Genomic DNA, 26,000 nt, shown 5'->3' with positions numbered 1-26,000 from the left:
TTATGATAGATATGGAAATGAAATTTTGGGTCACATAAATACACCCCCCCCCCTCATTTTTACCTCCTTTCAAAATATTCTGTCTTCATTCTTTATACTATTATTGGCAAGAGTAAAATAAAATTTATTGAATTATAAGTTTCTTAATCAAAAAAACGATATTCTACGGTAAGATGTTTTTCCAAACTCGTCGACATAGGGTTTTCTTCTATGCAGTTAGATAAGTTAAACATAAATAATTTGCAACTCTGCTCCATTGTTTCCCAAAACTTTATAAATCAAAACTTGCTCCCAATTCCATTGCTCCGTTATTAAACACGGATCAACCAATTAGCTGCTCCCTCACGGATCAACGTCCAAATGAGAAAAGCTACTTTTACCAGGATCTAGTCTTGATTGATAAATGGGACCAGTAACGATTTTGGAAGCGCTCCGGTAGCAACCCAAAGAAAAAAGCCATTAAACAAACAAGTTTACCTAAATGTAATAAACACGTAATATTTAAATATAAATTTCTAAGTAATTTTTAATTATCGTGTTGACTGATACAGTTTTAAACATTGAATTTCGCCTGAAGATTCTGTTTGACACGTTTTATGTTTATACGCGACAAGGATGTTGCGCTCGGTGTAGGCTCTGGCGGTGATGGCCTTCGACAGCAGCTCGTACACGGAATCCTCGATTTCGTCTTCGTGCTCGAGAAAACTAAACCCGGGGCTTTCCTGGTTGGAATTACAACTGCCCGGACAATTTACCGAAAGCTCAACTTGCTCCTTCGAAAGTATCACCTCTTCGAAACTGATCAAGTCTACGTCTTCAGCAACAAGCTTTAACTCGTTGTTAGGCGAACACTGTGAAAATAAAATGAATAGATATTTAGTTACGAGCATGAATTTATTCATTTCTACTGGGGGTGTGCGAGATATCGAGCTAATATCGAGGGGCTAAAGGCTTCCTCAAATTCTGTACAGCCAGTACAGCCTTTGGTTGTGCTTAAGCGATTACGTAATCACTTTAGTATTTTCGGCGTTACCCCCTTAGTCATTGCCTAATCTTGGCGTATACCGCGTTATCATCGTGTATTCTCGGCGTTACCCGCGTAGTCATGGCGTGCCCCTCGTAATCATGGAGTATTCTCGGCGTTACCCGCGTAATCGTTGTGTTAACTTGGAATACCCTTCGTAATCATCCCGTATTCTCGGCGTTACCCGCGTAGTCATCGAGTTATCTTGGCGTACCCCTTGTAATCACGTATTTTCGGTGTTACCCCCGTAATCATTGCCTAATTTAGTCGTATCCCGCGTAATTATCGCGTATTCTTGGCGTTACCCGCGTAATCTTGGCGTGCCCCTCGTAATCTAGGAGTATTTTCGGCGTTTCCCGCGTAACCATCGCGTATTCTTGGCGTTACCGTTGTAATCAGTCACTCGACATAAATCGACTCACTTGTGTTTGAAACTCTTGTCTGTTGTCACTCGAAGGGACTGAAGCAGGATTTGCTCTTAAAGAATCTCCGAAACTCTCAATTTTATCATCAACTTCTTTCTTAATACGAGGAGGGCAAGTTCTGCATAATTTCATCATGTCTGGCTTCGAAATGTACTGAGGGTTATTAAGCGACCCAAATTCTTTAGTTTTCTCCGTGAAATAGTTCACCGTTTGAATTCGGTTTGGACTCATGACGCTATCTGTAGGTGAAGCTGCTCCAAATCTCTGGACTCCGAGCGACACTTTATCAAGATATTTGCGCACTTCGTGATTGGACAATACTTTGACGCTTTTGCCGCTGCGCGACTCGACGAAAACCATCGGGTGGGCCTGCACGAAAACCTCCAAGGTTCCGTATTTTTCGCGTACGAAATTCTTGATTATAGGATCAGTGTCTTTGTAAATGTTATCCTCGAAAACCGACTTACGAACGTATTCTAGTCCTTCCGTATTGGCCAATAACCGAAGGCTGTGCGAGAAGTGCAACACAGTTTCCTCGATACGTTTATTTTCGTCAAGGTCGTCATTTTCGTAGGTGGTGTTACGTTTCAGTGGCCAATCTCCTTTCTGAAAAGAAGGTTGTCCATTTACATCGATAAAATGTCAATTTATAACTCTAAACGTTTGGAATTTATTAAAGGGCAACCCAAGTGACGTTGGGAACATTCAGTGGCAAAACCTGCTCACATTGGACAGCGACTCTGAAGCTCATACCTCTAGCGAAGAACGCCGAGGCCACTGGTGGACGACCTTAGAACTAGGTTTTCCACCGTTTCCCCCTTTCCACAGTGTCACGGTGCTGTTTGAGTAGTTTCTGCTACCTAGGAGCAACAAACACAGCACCCCACACAAGGAGAACGCAACCCGTCCAAAGTCGTGCATTTTCTTGTGTACATTTTTCATTGGTTAGACGCTTTAGCGCCTGCTGGCGTCGGAAGGGGAAAATTCTGAAATTATCTTCCCTCTTTCCGTAAAACGTTCAGCGTAAAGATTCGTCCAATTACATTTGTACACAACATTGCGAATATGACAATAAAAAATGTTGGTTAGCTCTAGTTTTTGAGATACAGTCATTATGACTATATCTCAAAAACTAGAGCTAACCAACATTTTTTATTGTCATATTTGTGTTCAGCAGACAAAAATACATTAATATCAGCTAATTTTGAGCCCGAAACATTTTCTTTAATGTTCAGTGAATTGATTTAATTAATTTAATCAAGATTGTTAAAAGAAAGCGAAACCACCAAGGGGGATTTCGGTTAAGAACTAAGGAACCCTTTATATGCAGTCCAATGCTCTACTACTGACCTATTTCCCCTTGCGTGCGACTGCTTCGTTTCATACCGATTATCATTTTACTTCGGAACATTAGAAACAGCCCATAATATATTAATGCCTATGTATTATGTATTAATGCCTATGTATTATGTATTAATGCCTATGTATTATGTATTAATGCCTATGTATTATGTATTAATGCCTATGTATTATGTATTAATGCCTATGTATTATGTATTAATGCCTATGTATTATGTATTAATGCCTATGTATTATGTATTAATGCCTATGTATTATGTATTAATGCCTATGTATTATGTATTAATGCCTATGTATTATGTATTAATGTCTATGTATTATGTATTAATGTCTATGTATTATGTATTAATGTCTATGTATTATGTATTAATGTCTATGTATTATGTATTAATGTCATATGTATTATGTATTAATGTCATATGTATTATGTATTAATTTTTATGTATTATGTATTAATTTTTATGTATTATGTATTAATTTTTATGTATTATGTATTAATTTTTATGTATTATGTATTAATTTTTATGTATTATGTATTAATTTTTATGTATTATGTATTAATTTTTATGTATTATGTATTAATTTTTATGTATTATGTATTAATTTATATGTATTAAGTATTAATTTATATGTATTATGTATTAATTTATATGTATTATGTATTAATTTATATGTATTATGTATTAATTTATATGTATTATGTATTAATTTATATGTATTATGTATTAATTTATATGTATTATGTATCTTGGAAACGGTAGTTAATAAAAAAAATTCATCGCCATATTCGTTTTTCTTGACCCGAAAATAGTCAGAAATAGGTCAATTGGGTTAGGAAACATTCCAAATCATTTTGTTTGTTGTTCAGTGTAATTTTATATGGTTTTGATTTCTAAGGAAGCATGTCGGTTATTTTTTCAAACTAACTACGTAAATATAAAACAAAAAACCTTCAATCACACTATACCAGAGTGCAGATATGGCTGAGTGTGAAATCTATATTGGATATTATTTCCTTGACAATTACTACCGCCAATTTAGGGTTCATAATTTCAAATTACTTTAATTTTAAATTGTTTTCCGCAAACACTGGAAGGATAATCTTGCAAAAAGTCTTCAAAATTCTGGTATTTTAAGTCAATTTCCTTTCTAATATGGGCAGGACATTCTCTGTAGATTTGAAGCAGGATTTCGTTCGTCACGCAATCAGATTTATTTAGAAACGCTAATTCCTTCATTTTACACACGAAATAAGCGACCGCTTGGTTTTCAGCGCCATTTGTAGGCGACGGTGTTCCAAGTTTTCGGCTTTCACCCGAAATGTTGTCGAGATAGTTCAGTACTTCTTGATGAGAAGATACATTAATGCTTTTTCCACTTCGGGAAGGAACGAACACGCTAGAGTGTTCTTTTAAGAAACCTTCAAGCGATTCGTAACGTTCGAGGACATATTTTTTTATCCGAGGGTCCGTGTCTTCGAAAATGTCTTCCTCCAAGACCGACTTTGCTACGTAATCATTTCCTTTTCGGTTTTTCAAAACTTGTATATTGTGCGAGAAATGCAACACGGCCTCCCTCAGACGTTCAGATTCGCCAAGTGTGTCGTCTTCGCAGGAATCATCGGCGTCAGTTTCTGACTCAGCTGAACTTGCTTCCTGGAACCAACAAAGTTAATAAAATAAATAAATAATAAAAAGTTAAACTGATCTTCAACAGAGGTAGATAAATTATGGGTCAATACAGTTCAACGATGTGTTAAAAACATTTCCAATTTAGTTTATTCAAAGTAGTTCACGAGAGTATTAGAAAACGACAAGTATTCTTGACCTACTAGATTTTTTGTTACTAAAGCTGGGTACACAAAGAAACAGAAATAACAGTCTCTGTAGGATTTTTACCTGTGCGGTAGTATCGTCCAAATTACGTTATATCAATTAAAGTTTTTCGCTAAGTGACATACCCAAATCTATTTGCTTGGTATCGTGGCCAGATGTAGAATAATTATCTTACAGTTCGATAATTTTGAACCAATATTTAGGCCTAATATATTTATACACACAAACCTTTGGAAAGCTAAATTTTAACTTAAGTTTGAACAGTACTGTCTTAAAAATTTTAAGAGTTCAATGTAATATATTTATGGCCCTTTTCGTGCAATTGCTTTGCTTGTTGTCGCGTGAGAGCAACATTATTTGAACCAAGAATGGATTTTTTTCTACGGAGGGATAATGATTATCGTTCCCAATAGCCATCAGGCTCGAAAAGTAAGCTCCTTCGCCCTAAAACCAAAAGTGACATCATTACCAAAATTGTGTCAATCGGACCTATTTCTTAATGAATGTTACGAGCGAAATACAAGTTGGGAGGGGAGCAGTGTTGGGCATTTTCGTCAAAGAGCCGTACACGCTGCCGTCTTTTTGAGCGGTAAAATTATCGCTCCTCTCTTTCCCCTCTTTTTTAAGCGGGAAAATTTTTGCTCCTCTCTTTCAGCTCTTTTTGAGCGGTATAATTTTCACTCCTCTCTTTCAGTTCTTTTTTGGGCGGTAAAATTTTCGCTCCTCTCTTTCCGCTCTTTTTTTTGAGCGGTAAAATTGGCGCTCCTCTCATTTTTGTTTTGCGCTCTTTTAAAAAGATATTTTACCGCTCATTTTCGATAATAATAACAAATCCGCTCACAATGAGATGAGAGGTGCCCAACACTGGAGGGGAGAAGGGAAAGTATGCCTTGGGGAGGGAAGGAAGTTAAAACGAACAAATAACGCCTCGTGGTGAGGAACGGAGGAACTAAGTAGCAATGGTCAAAGTTAACGTACTTTTTGATTTTTCGTCGTTCTGTGGAGATGCTATCGCCATCTACCTACGATATAATACCATAGACTAAAAAAAGATCTAGAAAGTCGTCAATAAATAGTCTTTGATGTGGTCGATCTCGAGTCGAACATTCATTAAACATTTAGCATACGAAAGTACAGGGTTTACGTCACTTTTGCTAAAACAAATGAACTCGGTCCGGTAACTCTTTGGTTCCTTAAAATTTAGCAGGGTGGCCACAATATTTTCAGATTCAATTTCCCTGACCATTTTCAGAGATTTTCCCTAACTTTATAAAACCGAAATTAGACAATTCTTAGCTTTATATTTTGCTTTTATCAGAAGTTTATAAATTGAAATCAACCTACATTTCCGTACAAAAGTATTATTGCAATGTTAAAAAAAATAGCAAAACTTTGAAGGAACTAAATAATAATCATAGAATTTGTCAGATAACTAGACTAAAATTACCTTCAAAAAGTGTCAAGATAAAATGGAATTCCCTGACTTTTCCCCTACACTTTTTACAAATTCTTAAAATTCCCCGACTTTTCCCTGATTTCCCTGTTTTTCCTGACGCGTGGCAACCCTGTTTCAGTCTTCCGACGCGATTGAATCACGCGCCGGTGACGTTACCCGCCCCTCCCACTCGTGCTGGGGGGAAACTCAACATACATGTAGTTATACTCCCGAAAAGGATGGGGATTTTTGGCACCGTGTTTTGACCCTTCTGAAGTCATGGGTGAAATAAATTCTAGCAACTAGTCGACATGACATCATTTTATGATTATGCGTTTTGGCATGACGCGATATCTAAAGATAGATTTCTACGGAAAGGTTGAAATTTTTACTAGTTCGCTTTCGTGTATCTAGCTTTATCAGAAAATACCAGCAGGGCATTCTTTCTAATACCAAGGTCTAAGGTTCGTATGAAGTGCTTTTTAAATGTACCATTCTTCCGGTTTTAAAAGCTAGTTTTAGACCGACAATTAAACCAAAGATAATGTAAACCTAGATTCGAAATAACTACCTCGCACGTAGTCTATAGCGTTACCCACTTCCTGCTGGAACTCCGAAAAAATTGGCTCCATAGTTACCGTGGTAACCAACTATAGCTAAGACCACGGCCAACTTGATGACGTGCTGTTCGCGTAACAGAGCTTCATCAAAGCCGGCCGTGATAGGACAATACAGCGACCGATGGAGGTGGATTTTTCGGAGATTTTTCGGAGTGGGAAAACGCTTCGTTACAAAACGGTGAATCTAAAAGCAGCTCTCAGATTTCGAACATTTAAAATTGTAGGGACTCCACGAGATATATAGCTGTGAAAATCAGTGTCAATCGTCGCACTAAAATTTTAAAATAAAATAACGTTTCTTAATTTTCTGAAACTTTTTTCAAGCGAGGGCTCCACGATAAATTTGAAACGGAAATGGGGTTCCGCGAGATGACAAAGGTTGAGAACCACTGAAATAAAGGATACGAAGTTCTATATTACCTTAAATTAAAGCGATTTAGTCTGCCGTGTGATCGTGGCTAAAGGGGGTTCTTCGAATAAATAACTTTCTCGCTATTTATGAGGTAAACGAGGTTACACGAACCGAACAAAAGGGAAAGGACGATAATACAACAATGGTAAAAAGCCCTTACCACTTCATTGTTGTGTATCCTGCTTTATTAAAAAAATGAAACCAGTCATACTGATTAATATCAATGGTTTTCTAAGGCTCGTGTGAACTACATTGAATAAACTATCATCGAAACCGTTTTCAATAGTTAGTTTTAACAAAGATAATATAGAACTCCGTACCCTAGATTCGAATTCGGAGAACTTTCCAATCGTACCCACATTCGGCATGTGACCTACTGACCTCCGGAAAAAACGGCTTCCATTGGTTGCTCATAGAAACTACCACAGGAATAGAAGGCCCTGCCTTTGTACGTGCTTTACTAAGATGACACGGGCAAAAGGTTCTCCCTTCATTTCCGGTTATCTCTGGTCCAATCAAAAAAAAGCTTTGGAAATGACAGCCAATTAGATTCAAGCGGAAATGAACGGAGAACCGTTTGCCAGTAACACTTTTCATCGACTGTTTCTATTCCTCTTGTAGTTTCTATGGGTTGCTGTAGGGCGCTCTGAGGCAGGACGTGGATAAACGTCATTGACTACACGTGAGGCCCTGATTTTGAATCTAAGGTACCAAGTCTATATTATAATTGGTTTTAAATAAAGTATCGAACCGATAATATACTTTTTAGGGGACAATTGTCAATCAGGAAAACGTTAACTCACATTTTTGTCTTTAACTTTGAAGTTTTGGCCATTAGCTGTCCTGTGAAAGAACGACTCGTGACTATCAAGGAAATCTTCGAAACTGTCGTAGATTTCGTCAACGGCGTTTTTAATATCGTAGGGACTATTGTGATAAAAGTTGTGCACTACTTCTTTTTTCACGAAAAAGTAGTCGTTCTCCGATGCGTAGTTTTCTATTTTGTTCGTGAAATAACTCACCGCCTCGGACATACTGAGACGAGAAGAAGCTTCGGTTCTTCCTCCGTTCTGAGCCGTACCTTTGACATATCGAAGGACTTCTTTGTGCGGCGCTACTCTAAGGCTGCGTCCTCTTTTGGATTCTTGAAAAACGGTGTCGTGCGCCGAAACAAACGAGTCGAAGTCGTCGTACTTGTTTTCGATGAACCGTTTTACTCGAGAGTCCGCCTCGTTGAAAATCTGTTTAAAATGTTTCCTTCGCACGACATGATCTCCGTCGTTGGCAGCGAAATTTCGAAAAACGCGTTCAAAATGGAGAACAGCGCGTGCGTCCATTTTGCCCATGGTTTTCGTGGACGCGGAAGCGTCGCTCTGTAAGTAAACCAAATATATTTCAGATCTGGTCCCTCTCCATTACGCAAAATCTACTTTGGTGTATGTCAATAAAGAGTTGTTTTACATGAAATTTCCGTTGAGAATCATTGTCAGTTAACCCTACTCCTTTCTTCTTTATTGCCAAAATAAAATAATATATAAAATATTGTGCTCCGAGATCCCAGATCGGTAATACACGGCAGAAATATTACGACACTATTCGCGAACCAACGAGTCACGGTGGCGTAACGGCACTGTCTTCTCCGAAATAGTGCCTGTAATCTAGCGTCTGCTACAGACAAATTAAAAAGCCACAAACACGTTTTTACTTAAATTAACTTATCAAAATGTAAGCAAACGATGTAAAGATTACAATAATATGCCAGTATCATTATTTATGAAGTCAAATTTTCGCATAACGATGAGGAACAACTAATAGCATCTGCTTTAGCCGCTACCTATATAGGTTTGAATAGCGAACCCAAGGGGGCGTAGCGATAGTTTTCGGTCGCGAATAGCAGTAATATAAAAGCGTGTCCCACAATAAGTAGTCTTTCTTTGCCCACCTGGCGCCTCATATATGGGATAAATAGAAGCTCGTTAAAAATAACAAGCTATCACGGACATTTAAGTACACACAATCCCCCGATGTATAAACTATATTTTAAATACTAAATTTATATTAAAAAAAATTTACAACAAAACCAAGAGGAATTTTATCGAAAAATTCTTTTTCGAGTTAACTGGTTTTGGAAATAAAGTAGCGACACGCGAACACGTTAATTTAAAATAATTTTTAGACTAAACGAATTTTTCGATTTATCTTTTTTTGGAAATAAGGTAGCGAACACGTTAATTTAAATTAATTTTTAGACAAAACTAATATTTTGAGTTACCTGGTTTTGGAAAGAAGGTACCGAAACGCGAACGAGTTAGATGGCTACTGTATCAATTGGTACGTGGGTTGTGGGGTTCCGCGAATTGGCCCGAAATCTCACTTGAAATTAAAATTTCTGGATGCAACCCAAAACGTAGTTGAGAAATGATCAGTACTAACTAAAAATTTAATATTCAACTAAATCGGTTTTAATTAATATAATTATGTAATTTTAAATTGAAAATCGCCCAATTTAACGAAGATGGGCAAATGCCCCACTTCCGAAGCCTCGATCTCACAAATGTTAACGAAGCCGGCGAGGGCATGATATTTCCAATCGATTGACGTATCATGTGTCTATGTACCTCTAACGTACCGCGAGAAATCGTGCCAACACCGGCGGCAGCGGCAGACACACCATACGTGAAACCAAAAGCGACATAAGAACCAAAAGTGTGTCAACTCTACCTTTGCGCCCTTTACATTTTTTAGTGGGAGCTAGTCTCACGATAGACTACATAGCCTACTAGTTAGAATAGTACTAGCAACCATTTATTTAGTCTATGGTCTCTCTTCGATTTACTCGCCCATAGATATACGTTCTAAAACGCCTCACTCGGCGGCGCGGAAGTTGAGGAAATTTTTTAATTTATTACGTATTTTTAACCCCATCTCTCACTCCCTCTTTTGAGTCTTTTTACTTCGCGACAAGCTCTCATTAAACATTATACCATACTGACACACTTTTGGTGAAACTAATACACACAAATTCCCTAGGATTGTGTGTAAAAACCGTGGTGCGGTCGACTATTTATAAAATAATTATTCCCGCACAATTAAACAAATAAATATTGTATATATACACGGTGTTACGGATAAGAGTACCGAAACTATCTATATGCATTCTATGGGTCTCTATGAGTAAAAAATGTCAAATAAATATGGGTCCTAAAGTGCTTCGTTTCAGAAATATGGGCTCCCAAAAAACTACCCACAAAAACGGGACACAGCCTTAAAATCTGGCAAACAATATTCTTCCTTGAACCAAATTGTTTTCATTAAACTATCAATTGTTTTTTATCCGTGAGGCGAGAAACTTTAATAACAGGTGGCAAAAGTTCATTAATGTCCTTTTAGAAGTAAAATGAGTTTGAAGACAAAGCCATTTTAATTTTATTGACAAGGTTCCAAATAAAATAAAAACATTTTGTCGTTATGAACGATTTTAATTATCATAAGATTTCTCAAAGAATGCTTTTAAGTTTAAGTTTGTCTAGTTCGTTCTGTGGTTAATATGGCACGTCCAAGAACGCTTATAGGGTTAGAAGTTCAAAGATTCAATCGTTCGTCTATTTGGTAAAACCAGTCTAAATATTATTTGTATCTCTCTCCAGGTTACATGCAAATCATAAAAAAACCATGTTTAAACTTTGTATTTTAAACTTTTTTTCAAATAAATCAGTATAAAATATCTGGTTATTTGGGAAACTTATTTACTTTGTAACCACAATTGCGATATTTTTCTAACGCTGCATACGCGGATATGCGCTTGATGTACGGACGAGCCGAAGGAAGAGGAGATGTGGCCCGGAAGTTGTATCAAGAACCCTACCCACTAAGAAGGGTACCGAATAGGCGATCTTTTGAAGCTGTAGACCGGCGCCTACAAGAGAGCGGGCAACTTCAACCATCTCGGGAGAGAGTGCAGAACATTCCACTTGACGTGGAAGAACAGGCAAGGTAACTACCTCGGTTTATAAAAATTTTCTGTTAAAATGTTAGGTACTTACAATTTTAGATGATGATCCGGGAACAAGTAGCCGTCAAGTTCGAAGACAGTTAGGTGTCAATCATGTTATGGTCTGGAGAATTCTACGTGGTCATCGTTTTCACCCTTTCCATTTTCAAAAAAGTCCAAGACTTGAACGACGCCGACTATCCTAGACGTACCAACTTCTGTCAGTGGTTTGGGGACAGAGTACTGAATGACCCACAGTTCGCAAGTATTATCCTAACAGCCGATGAGGCAAATTTTTCCCGGAACGGCATAGTCAATTTGCACAATAATCATCAATCGATCCAAAATAACCCTCATGGAACTATTGTCGCAATTCACCAAGAGCGCTTTAGCCTCAACGTTTGGTGTGGTATTGTTGGAGACTATCTAGTTGGACCATATTTTCTTCCGCCTAGGTTAAATGGAGAGTCATACCTACGTTTTCTTCAGGAATCGTTACCAGAGCTATTGGAAGAGTGCGAATGTGGTTCTTGCACGATGGAGCGCCACCACATTTCAGCCGCGCAGTGCGAGATCACCTTGATGCAACATTTCCTTTCAGGTGGATAGGACGAGGAGGAACTATTTCGTGGCCGCCTTGATCTCCCGATTTAAAGCCTTGCGATTTTTTTCTTTGGGGATATCTGAAGGACCTTGTTTATAAAACAGATGTCCGTGACATTAATGATCTTCGTCAACGCATTATTGATGGATGTGAGACTATTCGGAACAAGCCTGGAATCTTGTGAGCATTTTGAGCAGTTATTGTGATGTTTTATTAAAAAACATAATAATTATTTGTAACTGATTTTTGCGTATCACTACCGAATAGGTTTAGCTGGCGTTAGCATTAATCTAAACGATTTTCGGATTATTTACACTTTAAGGTTTTAAGTTTATTCTACATAAACACCAATTACTACATTACAAGGCTGACTATCCTCGTAGAATAGACGTTTGTCCAGGGCCGGACTTAGAGATCTTGGGCCCATAGGCAGATAAGGAGTCTGGACCCCCTTTTCACGCGCTGCATTTACTCTTATCCCTGAAACTAGGCTGTGTCTGAATTTCCCTGATTCAGCGTAGAAGTCTGAGCTCTACGGTAATATTACTTAATAAAAGCTCTTAACAATCGTCGAATAAATATGCGATAATTATGCAAAATTGCGATTTAAGGCTGCGTCCGTAAACTGCCAGGCAGAAATTTTGGTAATTTTAAAACAAAATCTTCTACCTAGGAATTTCTCCAATATAAATTACGATTGATATTATAGATTTATGCCTTCGAATACAGTAATTACGGTCACTGGAGGGCCCTTCCAAGGATGGGCCCCTAGGCCACGGCCTAGGTTGGCCTAGGTGGAAATACGGCACTGCGTTTGTCAGTGCCCCAGCAAACCCAAAATCATCCCTCCGGCGTCCTATGGACAGTACGGCGGTATATTGCATTTGACCTTATGATGTCGGGATAACCGGATGGAGATAGATATATTGACGTGACTCGGATGTTAAAAGACGATCAAATGTCTGATTTTCAAGAAATTAGGACGTCCGTCGAGTTTTTAGTGAACATCCCGAGAATGAGTGTACGTTAAGCCTAAAGTCGTCGGAGAGTATTTAGTATGGTTAAATATCAGCTTCATCGGGACGTATCCAGGACGTTCATTTGATGTCTTGTATTTCTCTTAGCCGTCTATCTACAGACTCAAACGCCAGTCGATCTGACACCAGTCATTTAATAATCTACTGCTGGTTGAATCTTTGAGCTTCTAACCCATTTTTCTTGAGCCCATCCGTGCAATAAGCGTTCCTGGACCAATGTGCCATATTAGCTACAGAACGAATTAGACAAACTTAAAACCATTCCTTTAGAATTTTTATGACATTTTTATGTTTAAATTTAATAATTAAAATCGTATCAATAAATTAAAATGGCTTGTATTTGACTTCAAACTTATTTTACTTCTAAAAGGACATTAATGAACTTTTGCCACTTGTTACTAAAGTTTCTCGCCTCACGGATAAAAAACAATTGATAGTTAAATGAAAACAATTTGGTTCAAGGAGGAATATTGTTGGCCAGATTTAAGGCTGTGTCCCGTTTTTGGGGTAGATTTTTGGGAGCCCATATTTCTGCAACGAAGCACTTTAGGACCCATATTTATTTGACATTTTTTACTCATAGAGACCCATAGAATGCATATAGAAAGTTTCGGTACTCTTAACCGTAACACCCTGTATAATTATCATAAAATAATACAATATAATTTATTTACATTTATTTACATTTATTTACTTTCATATTTATTTATAAAATAAATTCGGTAAATATTGAAAATTATGGCTACAAAATGTTATTACCCTAGACGGTGCTTCCAATCAATAACTATAAAGGAGGGTGAAATTTGGGGAAAGCAAGTTTGACTTATGGGCATTAATTGAACGCTTCCAAAATCCCACCTCCTAAGACTGAATAACCCTGGTGATATGGTTGTGCAAGTGCAGTGACTGACGGGCCTTTTACTATTAGAAATGTATGAAATTATCTTTTCTCCGTTCGTTCAACACTTTAAATAGTATCTGCTTCCCAACGAACCGAGCGGTGCGGAGCTGTTTCTCGCTGAACGCAGCTCTTAATAAGTTATCTTAGCTTCAAAGCTTTGTAAATCGACTTAGGCCTTTTTGCATTTATGACGTTTTTCTAAAGATCATTTCAACGTAAATTTATACCCAAATATTGCAAACCTCTAAAATTTATTTAAATGTTAAAGAATAGCCGTACTTTTAAAAGCAAGTATTGTTTTTTTTAAATTTAAATATGTGTTTAGAGGTGTGCAAATATTTTTATTGCGGAATAATCGAATATTTAAAACCTCAATTATTTTGGTCGAATATTTTGGAACCAAATAGTATTTCGAATTCCAAATAATTTGACTATTTGATTTAACAGTTTTAGTTACCAGTCATTGTGACTAATATTTCATGTACAAAATTTCCATAACTGAATAGTAGATTCCCTATTAAAGATCATTTCAACATAAATTTATACCGAAACATAGCAAACCTCTAAAAATTTATTTAAATGTTAAAGAATAGCCGTACCAAGAATGTATTTATTTCAGGGGCGTAGGAACCAGGGGGGCAAGGGGGGCAATGCTTCTCCCTAGAAGTTTGTTGGGAGGGGCAACTAATGTTATTGCCCCCCTCCAACTTTTTGGTCTGTTGAAATCTTCAAAAGTCTCAAATGCTCATTTTAAACTCATATTAAGCTTATAGAACCACACTGTGTTTAAATTTCAGTCTTTTCCCACCAATTTACATAGTAGTAAAAAGTACACATGCACTCGGAGAAGCTACACTCCATTAAAAAATCAAAACCATTCTTTAGACCACTTTTCGTTTCTCTTTGCCCCCACCAACTTCTAGAACGCTCCTACGCCCCTGATTTATTTATACTCAGGGAGAATGAATATGTCGAGATTATTTTTAGCGTTTCTCCAATCCCACCCGTTAGGGCCCCCGGTATGCTCCTCCGCTTTAATAAAATCAAATAATACTGCAATCTCATTGGTTCTTAAAAATTACGTTTTTCGACGCGATTAACGCTGCTGCGAGGACGCAAAAAATAAGACCGCCTTCTTTCCCCCCCTCCCCTCCCTTAGCGTGACGGGTTTAGGGCCTCAACGTGTCCGTCGATAGTCTCGACATATTCATTCTCCCCGAGTATAAATAAATACATTCTTGGCCGTACTTTTAAAAACAAGTATTGCTTTTTTGTTAAATTTAAATATGTGTTTAGAGGTTTGCAAATATTTTTTTGGGAATCGAAGCAAAGATAATTTAAACTCGTACCCTAGATTCGAATACCGAGAGCTTTCCCATTGACGGTTTTGTTACGAAGCGTTTACCCTTTTCCGGCACGTGACCTCAGAAAAATCGGGCTACATCGGTTGCGGTAAGGCGCAAACCATGAAGCGAATTATTTCTGAGTTCAAGCGGGAAGTGGGTAAACGCTATCGGCAACGCGCGAGAGAGTGATTTCGAATCTAGGGTACGAGTTTAAATTATCTTTGATCGAAGCGAATATTAAATAATCGGATATTTAAAACCTCGATTATTTTTGTTGAATATTTTGGAACCCAATAGTATTTCGAATTCTAAATAATTTGACTATTTGATTTAACCGTTTTAGTTACCAGTCAGTGTTGCTAATATTTCATGTACAAAATTTCCATAACTGAATAGTAGATTCCCTATTAAACCCAGCCTATCGATTTTGGAAAATTGATCTAGTATTGTGAAACAATGGAAAGAAGTTGTCTCCTTTCTCCCGACATAAGTGCAATATCAAAAGCTTAGACATGGAATTAAATGTATCAGCATAACGTACAAGTTACTCCGAAAAACCTATGTCCGCATAAGGTTGACTGCAGGTGCAGGAGCATTTGCTTCAAGGCCTAAGTAGCATGCACAGACTGCCAGAAAGTTGGTTAAATTCTTTCGTAAGAGTAAGAAATCCCACAAGAAAACTATAATTTTAATAACAAATTCCCTTTGTCCCACAAAGCTGCAAAAATTAACTATGTCACACACTGTTTTCTGTAGAAAGATATTCCGAAACATACCAAGGCTCAACCATTGAGTTGGGAATAATACTATCTAGAGCCCCAGTTCAAATTTTTCCCAAAGGCTTTAACACAGCATTAGTGAAGATAGAAACGAAAATCGTGGGAGGGTTATCAACTACGACAAAAGCCACCTATGAGCGAAAAATGCAACTATTTAAATGAAAAATTCTTCGATGGCCCCTGCCGCCACCTATTAGCGACTTTGTGAACTATTATAATTTAAAGCTAAAAAACAAAACAACGAAGTTTCTTGGTAAATCATATTTCATTTTGAAATAATTTAGAGTATTTTAAAAGATTAAATTGCACTAAAACAAAATAAAGTATGTAAAAAATGAATACAAATAAATAATAATGAATATAAATAAGTAAATAATGAATATAAATAAATAAATAATGAATATAAATAAATAAATATTGATTATATAGAAATAAATAATGAATATAATAAATAAATGAATATAAATAATAAAGAATATACACTAACTATTATCGTTAACCTCAGCAAGTTAATATGCGATTGGGAAACCGAATATCTCGGGGGAAAACCCCTTTAAGAAGTGGGGAGATAACTTACAAACTTTACGCAGAAGGAGTGGTTCCGGATTTTCACAAAGTGCCACTAGCTGGGATCGTACCCGGTTCCTCTTGCTGCTAGGTGAAAGTGCTAACCACTCGGCCACCCCACTTTCTACTATACGTTTTCTGTAAAAAGTTATCTAAGTAATGGTCTAATAATTTATTTTCTTCTTAAATAGTACCATGCCAGCTCTAAAATTTGTATTTAAGAAAAGTGAAGGTGTTGCGGTGTTTGTAAGCATTTTAAAAGTGGTGTTTTTCCTGAAGTCTTCCTCTGTAAAATGATCACCGCAAACTTCATCTGTTGCGTTTGGAACCCAGTCTGATCTTCCAATGGCTTTGAGCCATTTTTGCAACAAGTTGAGCCATTTTTGCAACAAGTTGAGCCATTTTTGCAACAAAGGATTCACTTTACCTGGAAACTTTATTGTAATTTTGAATAATTTAGAATTAAAATGTCTCCTATTTTTTGGGAATATTAGTGCTGCTCCTACTTATGCCAAGAATCTTTTTTGTTTCTTCCATTATTTTCGCAATACGAAACTGCGCATTTCCTACCCATTATGCTTAAAATTTCACTCAAAATCTATTACAAAATAGAAAAGAACTCACAAAAGAAACCTTTATTGTGTTAATAAAGAGTTTTCAGATATACATGACTTTAATTTAAAAAAACACGTTTTCAAATTTTTTCTTAAAAACGCGTCGCTTTCCCTTTTCAATTCAAAAGTTAAAATTATAATAGTTCACAAAGTCGCTAATAGGTGGCGGCAGGGGCCATCGAAGAATTTTTCATTTAAATAGTTGCATTTTTCGCTCATAGGTGGCTTTTGTCGTAGATGATAACCCTCCCAAGATTTTCGTTCCTATCTTCACTAATGCTGTGTTAAAGCCTATGGGGAAAATTTGAACTGGGGCTCTAGACAGTATTATTCCCAACTCAATGGGCTCAACAATCTAGTCAATAAGAGACCTAACAGCTGACAGAGCAGTACCACATGATGCGTCACTAACCATAACGTTATCTTTGGATGGCTTAGAAACTCAACAATCAAGAAATTCGTTAGGTTTTTCAAACCACTTTACCCGCCAAATATTTTTCAAAGCATTTGTTGAATATTCGACTATTTGATCAGTTAAGACGAATATTCGAGTATATTTTCAAAATATATTTGATTGGACGAATCGAATATTCAATTTGTGGCACTGGTAGTCAATATCTTAAACACCCCAATTTTTTCTCAAATCCAGCTTATTTACGATCAGGCTTGGAAATAAGCGGTGGTCACTGGGTCAAAGACCAGTTTATTAATTGCTCGGACCAGTTTTTTTATCCAAAAGCTAGGGGTTCACTGGTCCAGTGTCCAGTTTAGTAATTCAAAAGTATCTACCGTATTATTAACCAACTGGTCTACGTGACCACTTAAATAATTCATGAGTTGGGAGTCACTGGCCAAATAGACCAGTTTAGAAATAAACCTTATTTCCAAGCCTGTTTCCGATACACTCGACGGACGACAATTTCGGGTGAAAACGTTTCGTCGTCTGCTACGCTTTCTGTGCTGTAATTTAAAACTGTACCGGTTACAGATTCAGTTGCAGACGACACGACTTTTTTTCGCCGTATGTGAGTTGTGACACTTATTTTAAATCATTCACCCTTGTCCTGGGCCGTCTTTACCTTTCAGGCGACCCCAGGCTAATAGCGAGGGGTAAGTCACTCTCAGATGACCTGTACACCGAGTACGTAGTACTGTTAAAGGTACGGATTTTAAAGAGTTCACGAACTCTTATTAGCACAGTCAGAGGTACGACAGTGTACACATAGTTCGCAGAGTGACCAACCTCTCGGCTAATAGCATCCGGCGTCATTTTTCATACTCTAGAATTAAATTATAGGGCTTAGTCCTACCTACCCAAATGTTAGAGATGAATCTGCCCTTGTCGCGCGTATGAGGAATTGTAACAAAAACAGTTCTCCGAACTGAAAAAAAGCTCTTACTAGTTAATGCCTTAAAGGTACAAATATTACTTTTAATCTAATTTTATATCTTCATTTATTTAGTAATGTAGTCAACCCGAGGGGCTAACCACTCTTAGAAAATCTGTACACCGGATTACGCTTAGATTACCACTGCCAAAGGTAGGGACTTCAAAGATTACGCGTAATCCCATTAGTACAGTCAAAGGTACGGCTCTGTACACCGATTACGCGTAGTGATCAATTCCTCGAGTCAACCATACATTCAGTCTTCCAAATGACAAATACCCTATTTCTGGGACCGATGTCAATTTCCATATTTTTAACCGAAAAGGGTTTTTTAAATCAGTATTTTTATTCCTGTACCTCTCCTAACATTTACAATTTTCGTCCCTTAGTGTTTATGGAGGCGTATATTTTTTGTGAGCTTATATACGCAGGATCGTCCTGCGTAGCTCACAAAAAATATACGCCTCCATGAACAATAAGAGAGTAAAATTGTAAATGTTAGACGGGCCTATGAAGTTAAACATCCTGATTTTAAATCCGTTTACAGTATTAAAATACGACAAGTGATTGAGGTTACAGTGCGACCCAAAAAAGGGCTAAAAGACTCTCAAGCTGAGTTGACGTCTTCCACGACAAAACCGGTTAATTTCCAATATACGCGCAGCAGAAGTGGAAATGGGGAAAAGGTTTGCGCGGACTATATTTAGAGCTTTTAATTTTTTGAACTATCTGCCTCTGGTTATGAATAAAGTATGTGGGTGTAGGTCGAAAAGTTTAGAGTTTTAATAAACCTTAATTCACTTAAATTTTAACAACTTACCTTATTTTCTTGGACGAGGTAAAAAATGGAAATTTTAATATTGCTAAGACCCTATCCTCCTTAAAAAGCGATTATTATCAGCTGTGGATAAATACAGCGTAATACAAACGCAGTTGTTACTAAATGCCAAACACAGACTACCTCTACGCGTGCCGAGGAACTATGTACCGGCCGACCTTCGCCGTTGCCTTGGCAATCAATACGTACGTTTACGGCTTATGACTTTTTAAAACTTTTTATCGTGCAGTTGGAAAAGTCGTCGTTGCGCTTTTGAGAAAAAGCGATGGGCACTCTCGTCTCACAATGAGGTAAGTGAGAGCAATTGAGTTGAGGTGAGATGCTAAAAATTTTACAACTAGAGGAACATGAGGTGAGTTTTACAAAGTATGTATAAATTGGCGACTGAAACAGATCTATGTTTCGCCCGGCTCCACGCTCTTTCGAGGTAGCGCTTAAAGCAAGTGTCGGCGACACGTTAAGTAACTCTCTTTTCAACAAATGGTAAAGCTCCATTTTGACCTAAAATTTGGGACATAAAAGTACAGTTCGCGTTAAATTGGCTCGTTTGATAATTTCACAATAACTTAAATTATAGCAATTTTTAACAATATATTTTATATGGGATGTATAATTTAGATTTAAGTACACTAAGTAGAGAATAAGTTATCTAATTACAATACTCTGCAATGGTTATCTGACGACGTTTTTGTTTCGCTTTTTTGAATTTTAGCTTCCTTTCCCATTAATAGATGGCACCACGCTCTCCAGTAAAGTCGTTTTCAGTTAGATACATGATGGACTAATTAACTAATTAGTCCAGGGATACATTGCCATCAGTGTTGGAAAGAAGGCGGTGGCGTCGGTCAAAGACCAGTTTATTTTGGGCTATGACCAAAGATGGGCACTATCATATCTTTTTTGAATCTGATACTTTTTTTGATCGATTTAAGAAATTTTCTTTAAAATTCTATCAATTTTGATATGATTTTTAACACAAAAAATTCTATACAAAGAAAAATTGATTTTGAAAGTTAACAGAATACCGTAAAAAAATTTATTGATTTGGGATTCTGCATATTTATCGTTACGAAAATTTGATTTTAATGGGATAGGACATGTGGTCAGAAATTTATATACCGGTGCTCCAAGCAAATCAAAAATCCTACTACACCGGTGGTCTCATCAGAATGCCCTACGCCAGCGTCCACAAGCCCGGACAGGTGACAAACCCAGCATGGGTAGTAGAACCCTACTACTGATGGTCTCACCCTCGACGCAAGCCACTCATCCCGACAAAAGGCGCTGTAATGGTTCGACCAGCCCACACTTCGCGCACAGCTGTGGGATAGAGAGCGGATGCTGTAGCAACTCCAGCCGACACCCCACCTATAGAGGCAGGGAGTCAGGCCCTTTGGAGAGAGCTCCTAAAGGGGAATGACGAGCACACAGCAGTCCAAGTAACCCGGCACAGCTGGCACCGGAGATCCCGGTGGGAGTCCAAAAGGCCGATAAACAGGACCGCCGTGCCCTCATACGGAGGCCCGCCGCCCCACAGCAGGCTACCCAATCCGTCGAGGTGGCCAGTTTGCACGGACCCCCTCCGTTAGGCCGAGCCGAAGCTCAGTATCCAGCCCCTATCTGACCGAAGTCGGAGGTTAAGATAGGACCATTTGACCAGAGCTAACATCTCCCACCGCCCTTATGGGTTACAAGAGCCGGACCCCGACTCCTCGGTAAAGCCACCAGTTATTGCACACTCTGACCCATTAAGGGCCAATGGGATAGGACACGTGTCGACATCTTTTGAAAAAAAAAATTGAAAGGATATTCATTTTTTACAGGTCCAGTGAAATTTGATTTGAAAGTGATAGAGGTCGCCATCTACCAAAAAAAAAATGGAAACGAGATTGATTTTTGTAGGTTAGGCGAAACCTAATTTTTGATAGTTTCGAAAACTAAGTTAAAATATTGATTTGAATTTAATAAAATCTTCGGCTCTCGGTCAAAAAGTTGATTGCTAACAGTCTTTTTCCTTTTCCTGCTTACGTAAACCGTTTTTTTATACGGCAGTTCGTCCATGCTTCCTCTAAAACATGTCTTTTGACGAGAGTCACGTGATTTCGAGTGCAATGAATTATTTTAGGCATGGGTAAAGCACGGCCAACTTTGATGTTGCGATATTCGCGCTTAAGCGCGTCATCGAAGTTAGCCGAGGGCAAAGTAAAACTAAAACCAAAACCAAAACCGTAGTTCACATTATTCCGGTGGATTAAGGATTAGGGTTGTAAATTTCTATTTAAGGTATTCGGAGAAAAATGTGCCTATTTGATTTTAATTTGATATATAAACTTAAGTGACTTTAGTGAAAAATTGATTGGAATTTAATAGAGGTACATTAAAGATTTTTGAAAGGAACAAAATTGATCTGGAAGAAAGTACTCATTTCATTTTGATATTGGATAGAAAGTACTCATTTTTGATTTTCATTTGATATTTACACTTTTTGGGATATTGATAGAAAAATTGATCGTAATAGTGATAGTGGCGCTACATGTATATGAAAATTTTGAGACGAAAGAAAATTGATAAAGAAAAGTTACTCATCTTTGATTTTAAATTGATATTTAATTGTTGTGGGGTTTTAAAAAATAATTGATCGGGATAGTGATAGTGGCGCCATCTTAATGATTTTGAGAGGTAAAAAGATAGATAGGAGAAACAAGTGCCCATTTTTGGCTATGACCAGTAAATTAAATAGAATCTGTTCATAATGACCAGTTTATTTTTAATTAAAAGTATAATTCTATACCGAAAAGAAAAAATCGTTGGCTTTGTTTAATAAAGTCGTAACTCTTAACTTAGTCGTAACTCTTAACTTAGTCGTGACTCTATGAGGACATTTTCTAATGTAAAAACGGACGATCTTTCCCCTAATTCAGTTAAAAATTAAATATAATTTGTAGTTATGGAGATATTACCATTTAAAAAATGTCGTATCTTGGTTACGATATTTTTGATCTAAACAACTGGGTTTAAAAAAGTAATAACTTCAAGTTACGATATTATTGATCTAAAACAACTGGGTTTAAAAAAGTAGCAACTTGATATTTTCTATTTTAACATTAGATTTTAGATTGCAACTTGCTTTTCATATATATTATACTCTAAAATAGTTTATATTTTATACTTCTCTAAAATACCTGATTTAGTATAAGGTTCTAAAACTTTAAAGTTGAATTTCTCAAAAGAAAATTTTTCAAGTAACGACTTTATTAAACCAAGCCAACGAAATGATAAAAGCGTTGCGCTCTCAGTTTCTCACAGCTAATGATTTTGGCTCCTAAATTGAGCGTATTTCATGGCATCTGGCAGTAATGCAATTTGACGTTCTTCTGCTACAATCAGTCAGATTCGTCGAACTGAATGCGAAACATCTAGATCAATCATTAAGAATATGTTTAAGAAAATAAGCATAGGATGCATAGCAATTTCTTATGACTTTTAGAAACAAAAAGAAGATCAAAAAGGAGTAAAACTGTTCGTTAAGAAATGTAATAAATATCAAAGCTCTTTGGTTTGTGATAAATAAAACTCATTATAGTTCCTAATCGCTATTAACAATTCACTTTTAAAGGTAAAATAAAAGGGGGTGGAGGTGCTGCAGAAAAGGGTGGTCATGACCAGTTAATTTATTTTTTAAGTAGGGGGTATAGTGGTTACATTAACCAATACTTTTAAAAAGCTTATTTCCAACACTGATTGCCATCTCTAATAACAAAGGCCTTATCATAATCAAAGATAATATAACTACGTATCCTAGATTCGAAATCAAGCTCATTGCACGTAAACGCAGGCTCTTACTTAGTTCCCGGCGGTAGTCGGAAAAAACTGCCTCTATGGAGCTGGCAGGGCTACCGACATCCATGCAGGGCCGGACTGGCTAGTAGTTGGCCCCACCGGCTATGCAATCGTATGGGCCCCATTTCCCATTAATGAAAAATATTTCCTCTTTGGCCCCCAATTTGAGTTGGGCCCGATGTGACCGGCGATCGCCGGTTAGCCGCCCGGGCTAGTCCGGGCCTGCATCCATGGATTAAACACTATCGGATGTTCCACGGGCGAACAAAACACACAAATGCCCTATCACGTCGCCACCTAGCGGCGCGAGTCCGAAAAACCGGAATTTTTTTCTCCGCTCAATCCAGGGACAAACAAACCCACGTGCTTTTAAATAAATAATGGTATCGAAAAAAATAGCAGACGAATTCTAAAAATCACGGTATAAAAGTTGTAAAAAATAACAGATAGCGTTACAAACTCATATCCGTTGCCCCTGGATAGAAGAAAAACAAAAAATAACACCTAGCTAACGACGACTTTGCCTTAGGTAGCTAGCCTGTGGAACATCCTTTAGTGTTTAATCCGTAAAGTTTTAGTGAAAATTGCGCCGTGGTTTTTGACTTGCAGTTTTCAAGATACCAGATATTTTTGCGTTATATTGTAGCTCTAAAAATGTTTCTAAACGAAAGAAAACTGAAGGTGAGTAATATAATATTGGGATATCTATTGAAATTCCTTATTTATCACTCAGTAAAAGCAGAGACACTCTGGTAAAAGCCTCACGAGAAAACGCGCTATCGAGAAACGCCGTGATTTCGAATCTAGGGTACGTAGTTATATTATCTTTGTCATAATACAGGGGGCAATGAGAGCCGACACTTGCTTTAAGTTGTAGCGTCCGCTATTGCCAAATTAGAGAAACAATTCTAAATATCAGAGGTGGGCAAAAATAGTGAGCACTCGTTTTTGAAAATCCTGCAGTAATGAGCGAGCGCTTCAAATTCGAATTCCAGCTGCTCTTGTTCAGCGAGAGGGCTAAATTGAGCAGCCTCTGGGCGAGCGCCGAATAGTTCGCTCCGGCGTTGATGGCTGACGGCGCGCTGAGGGAGATTCCCCCCTCGACGGGTTAGTTCCCTTACTTTTAAGCGCTCACCGCGCGCTGAGCGAGATCTCCCGATCGTCGGAATAGCCCCCTCACTTTTAAGCGACGCGTTAGTACCCTCAGTAGAAAGCGCTGACGCAGCGTTGACGGAAAATTACCGAGAGAAGGAATAGTTCGCTCAGATTTGAGCGCTAGCTACGCGTGGATTTTGATCACGGTGAGCGACGGTAAAGTTCGTTTACGCAAATCGCTCACAGCGCGGCGAGCAAAAATTTCAAAAATCAAACATTAAACTATTACTCGGCTATGGGTTTATTATTTACTTTTTTATTAATAAAATGAAGGGTACTCTAAACGTCGGGAGTTAATGATATCTCCGATTGAATAAAATTCAAAGGTTCTTCCGAATTTATCCAACGATAAACTAGACTGCAAATATTCCGTTTAGTGTTAAAAGAGCTTTATTAAATATTAAAAGCCACAAATTATAACAATAGGCGCTGGTATACATTCTTTTGGTCTTGACAAACTTGGCAGGTGAAATGGGCTACGCGGTACGCATTTCTTCATTTTTAGGGGATTGTGGCTCGCGCTACTTTAAAGGAAAATATTAGCGCGCTCTCAACTTAAATTAATGATCGGTACCATAAAAACAAGTGGACATTTACTAACCCCTAATCCAACTCATTTGTAAATCTCCAGAATTTAATAGACAGTTTTAGCAACTACCTACAGGGGCGGTGCCAGAAGATTCTTAGGTGTAGGCTAATAATGTTTATCATTTGTGGGCCCCCTGTTCCTCAATATTGGACTTATAATTCAATTTTGCAAATTCAGGTAATTTATTTATTATTTGATATTAGTGCGGTTTTTAAAATTTTACAGTATTAACTATCATCACATATTTTATTTGAATTTAAAAATCGACTTGATGTGGCCCCGTCAGATCGATTTGTGGGCCCCTATTTGAACACAAAAGTAGGCTATAGCTCGTGTTGCCTACCCCTAACGCCGCTCCTGACTACCTACACCGGGATTTTATTCACAGTGAACGACGACAGAGTTCGTTTACGGTAAATCGCGAAGAGCAAACATTTCAAAAATTAAACTTCACATTTGACGGTATGAACAATTTAATAATAAGATTATTTTTAATGTATATGTAAAATATAATACAATATCTTTGCATATAACCATCTTAGATTTTGTCCATTGTTTATGACATCGACAAAAATAACCATATCATCAAATGATCAAGCTAATTGCGAAGATTCACGGTTTTTAAATAATAATTTTTTTCAGAAAAAAAGGGAGGGGTTGGAATTAATATAATGGCCAGCCTGTGCTAATATTAAAACTGTTTTAGTTCCAAATTGAGGTAACTCGATTTACGCGAATTTTCTTTTTTGCCGTTTTTCAAACTTCCTTTACACTAAAAATATAAATATTACAAATAGCGGCCAATGTATAGTTACAAAGTTATCGATTATTTTCCATTTTTAAAAAGCATTACGTTATAATTTTTTTTCCAATTTAAATAATATTTTTTAGATACCTGGTTTTGAAACTAATAGCGTTCTTTTCGTTTTTATTTCACACCGAATTTTAGTAATAATAAAAATGTTTGAATAATTCTAATGTCTAGTTTGTGCGGGTAACAAAAATCAACAGTGAAGAAGCTGTCAACGATCACCGTCAAGCTCAGCATGTGGGGAGTGGGGACCCGCTGGCTGCCGGTGAGTATGAACAAGGAGGAAGGGGGGTGGCATTACCAAGGTAACCTATTTAAAGTTACTATAGACAGTAGGCTATAATCACTATGCTGTAAACATCTGTGTCGCGCGAAAGCGATCCAAATGTAACGACTGACGATTACGATAAAAATTACATCATTCTTCCGA

The 26,000-nt window shown here is 37.4% G+C and overlaps 1 protein-coding gene across 3 annotated transcripts; it reads right to left on the bottom strand.

The window, feature by feature from the left end:
* Nucleotides 1–500: 500 nt before the first annotated feature.
* LOC149945314 (uncharacterized) lies at nt 501–19,304 on the bottom strand. 3 transcript variants are annotated; one of them, XM_090175604.1, is made up of 5 exons: nt 19,158–19,304; nt 7,914–8,483; nt 3,870–4,463; nt 1,447–2,055; nt 501–851 (listed from the first exon to the last, which is right to left on the bottom strand). In XM_090175604.1, the coding sequence occupies exons 2-5, from the start codon at nt 8,454–8,456 to the stop codon at nt 531–533; spliced, it is 2,067 nt and encodes a 688-aa protein (XP_090031730.1). In that variant the 5' UTR covers nt 8,457–8,483; nt 19,158–19,304; the 3' UTR covers nt 501–530. The 3 variants fall into 3 exon arrangements, with proteins under 3 accessions (XP_090031730.1, XP_090031732.1, XP_090031731.1); XM_090175606.1 differs by lacking the exon at nt 19,158–19,304 and adding an exon at nt 16,346–16,437; XM_090175605.1 differs by lacking the exon at nt 19,158–19,304 and adding an exon at nt 11,154–11,356.
* Nucleotides 19,305–26,000: the final 6,696 nt, after the last annotated feature.

Source organism: Leiobunum rupestre, chromosome 5 (genome assembly GCF_980474605.1).
Source record: "Leiobunum rupestre chromosome 5, qqLeiRupe1.1.hap1, whole genome shotgun sequence".
In the NCBI taxonomy this organism is placed as follows: domain Eukaryota; kingdom Metazoa; phylum Arthropoda; class Arachnida; order Opiliones; family Sclerosomatidae; genus Leiobunum; species Leiobunum rupestre.
Note: the sequence above shows the minus strand (reverse complement) of the source record. Positions and strands in the feature narration are given on the sequence as shown.

What these genes read in the sequence shown, in the direction of transcription:
- LOC149945314 (XM_090175604.1), bottom strand. Translation starts at nt 8,456, where the DNA reads ATGGGCAAAATGGACGCACGCGCTGTTCTCCATTTTGAACGCGTTTTT. An exon ending in GAAAACAATTTAAAATTAAA is followed by an intron (nt 2,056 to 3,869) that starts GTAATTTGAAAT and finishes CCTTCTTTTCAG; the next exon opens with AAAGGAGATTGGCCACTGAA. An exon ending in GACAAGAGTTTCAAACACAA is followed by an intron (nt 852 to 1,446) that starts GTGAGTCGATTT and finishes TTATTTTCACAG; the next exon opens with TGTTCGCCTAACAACGAGTT.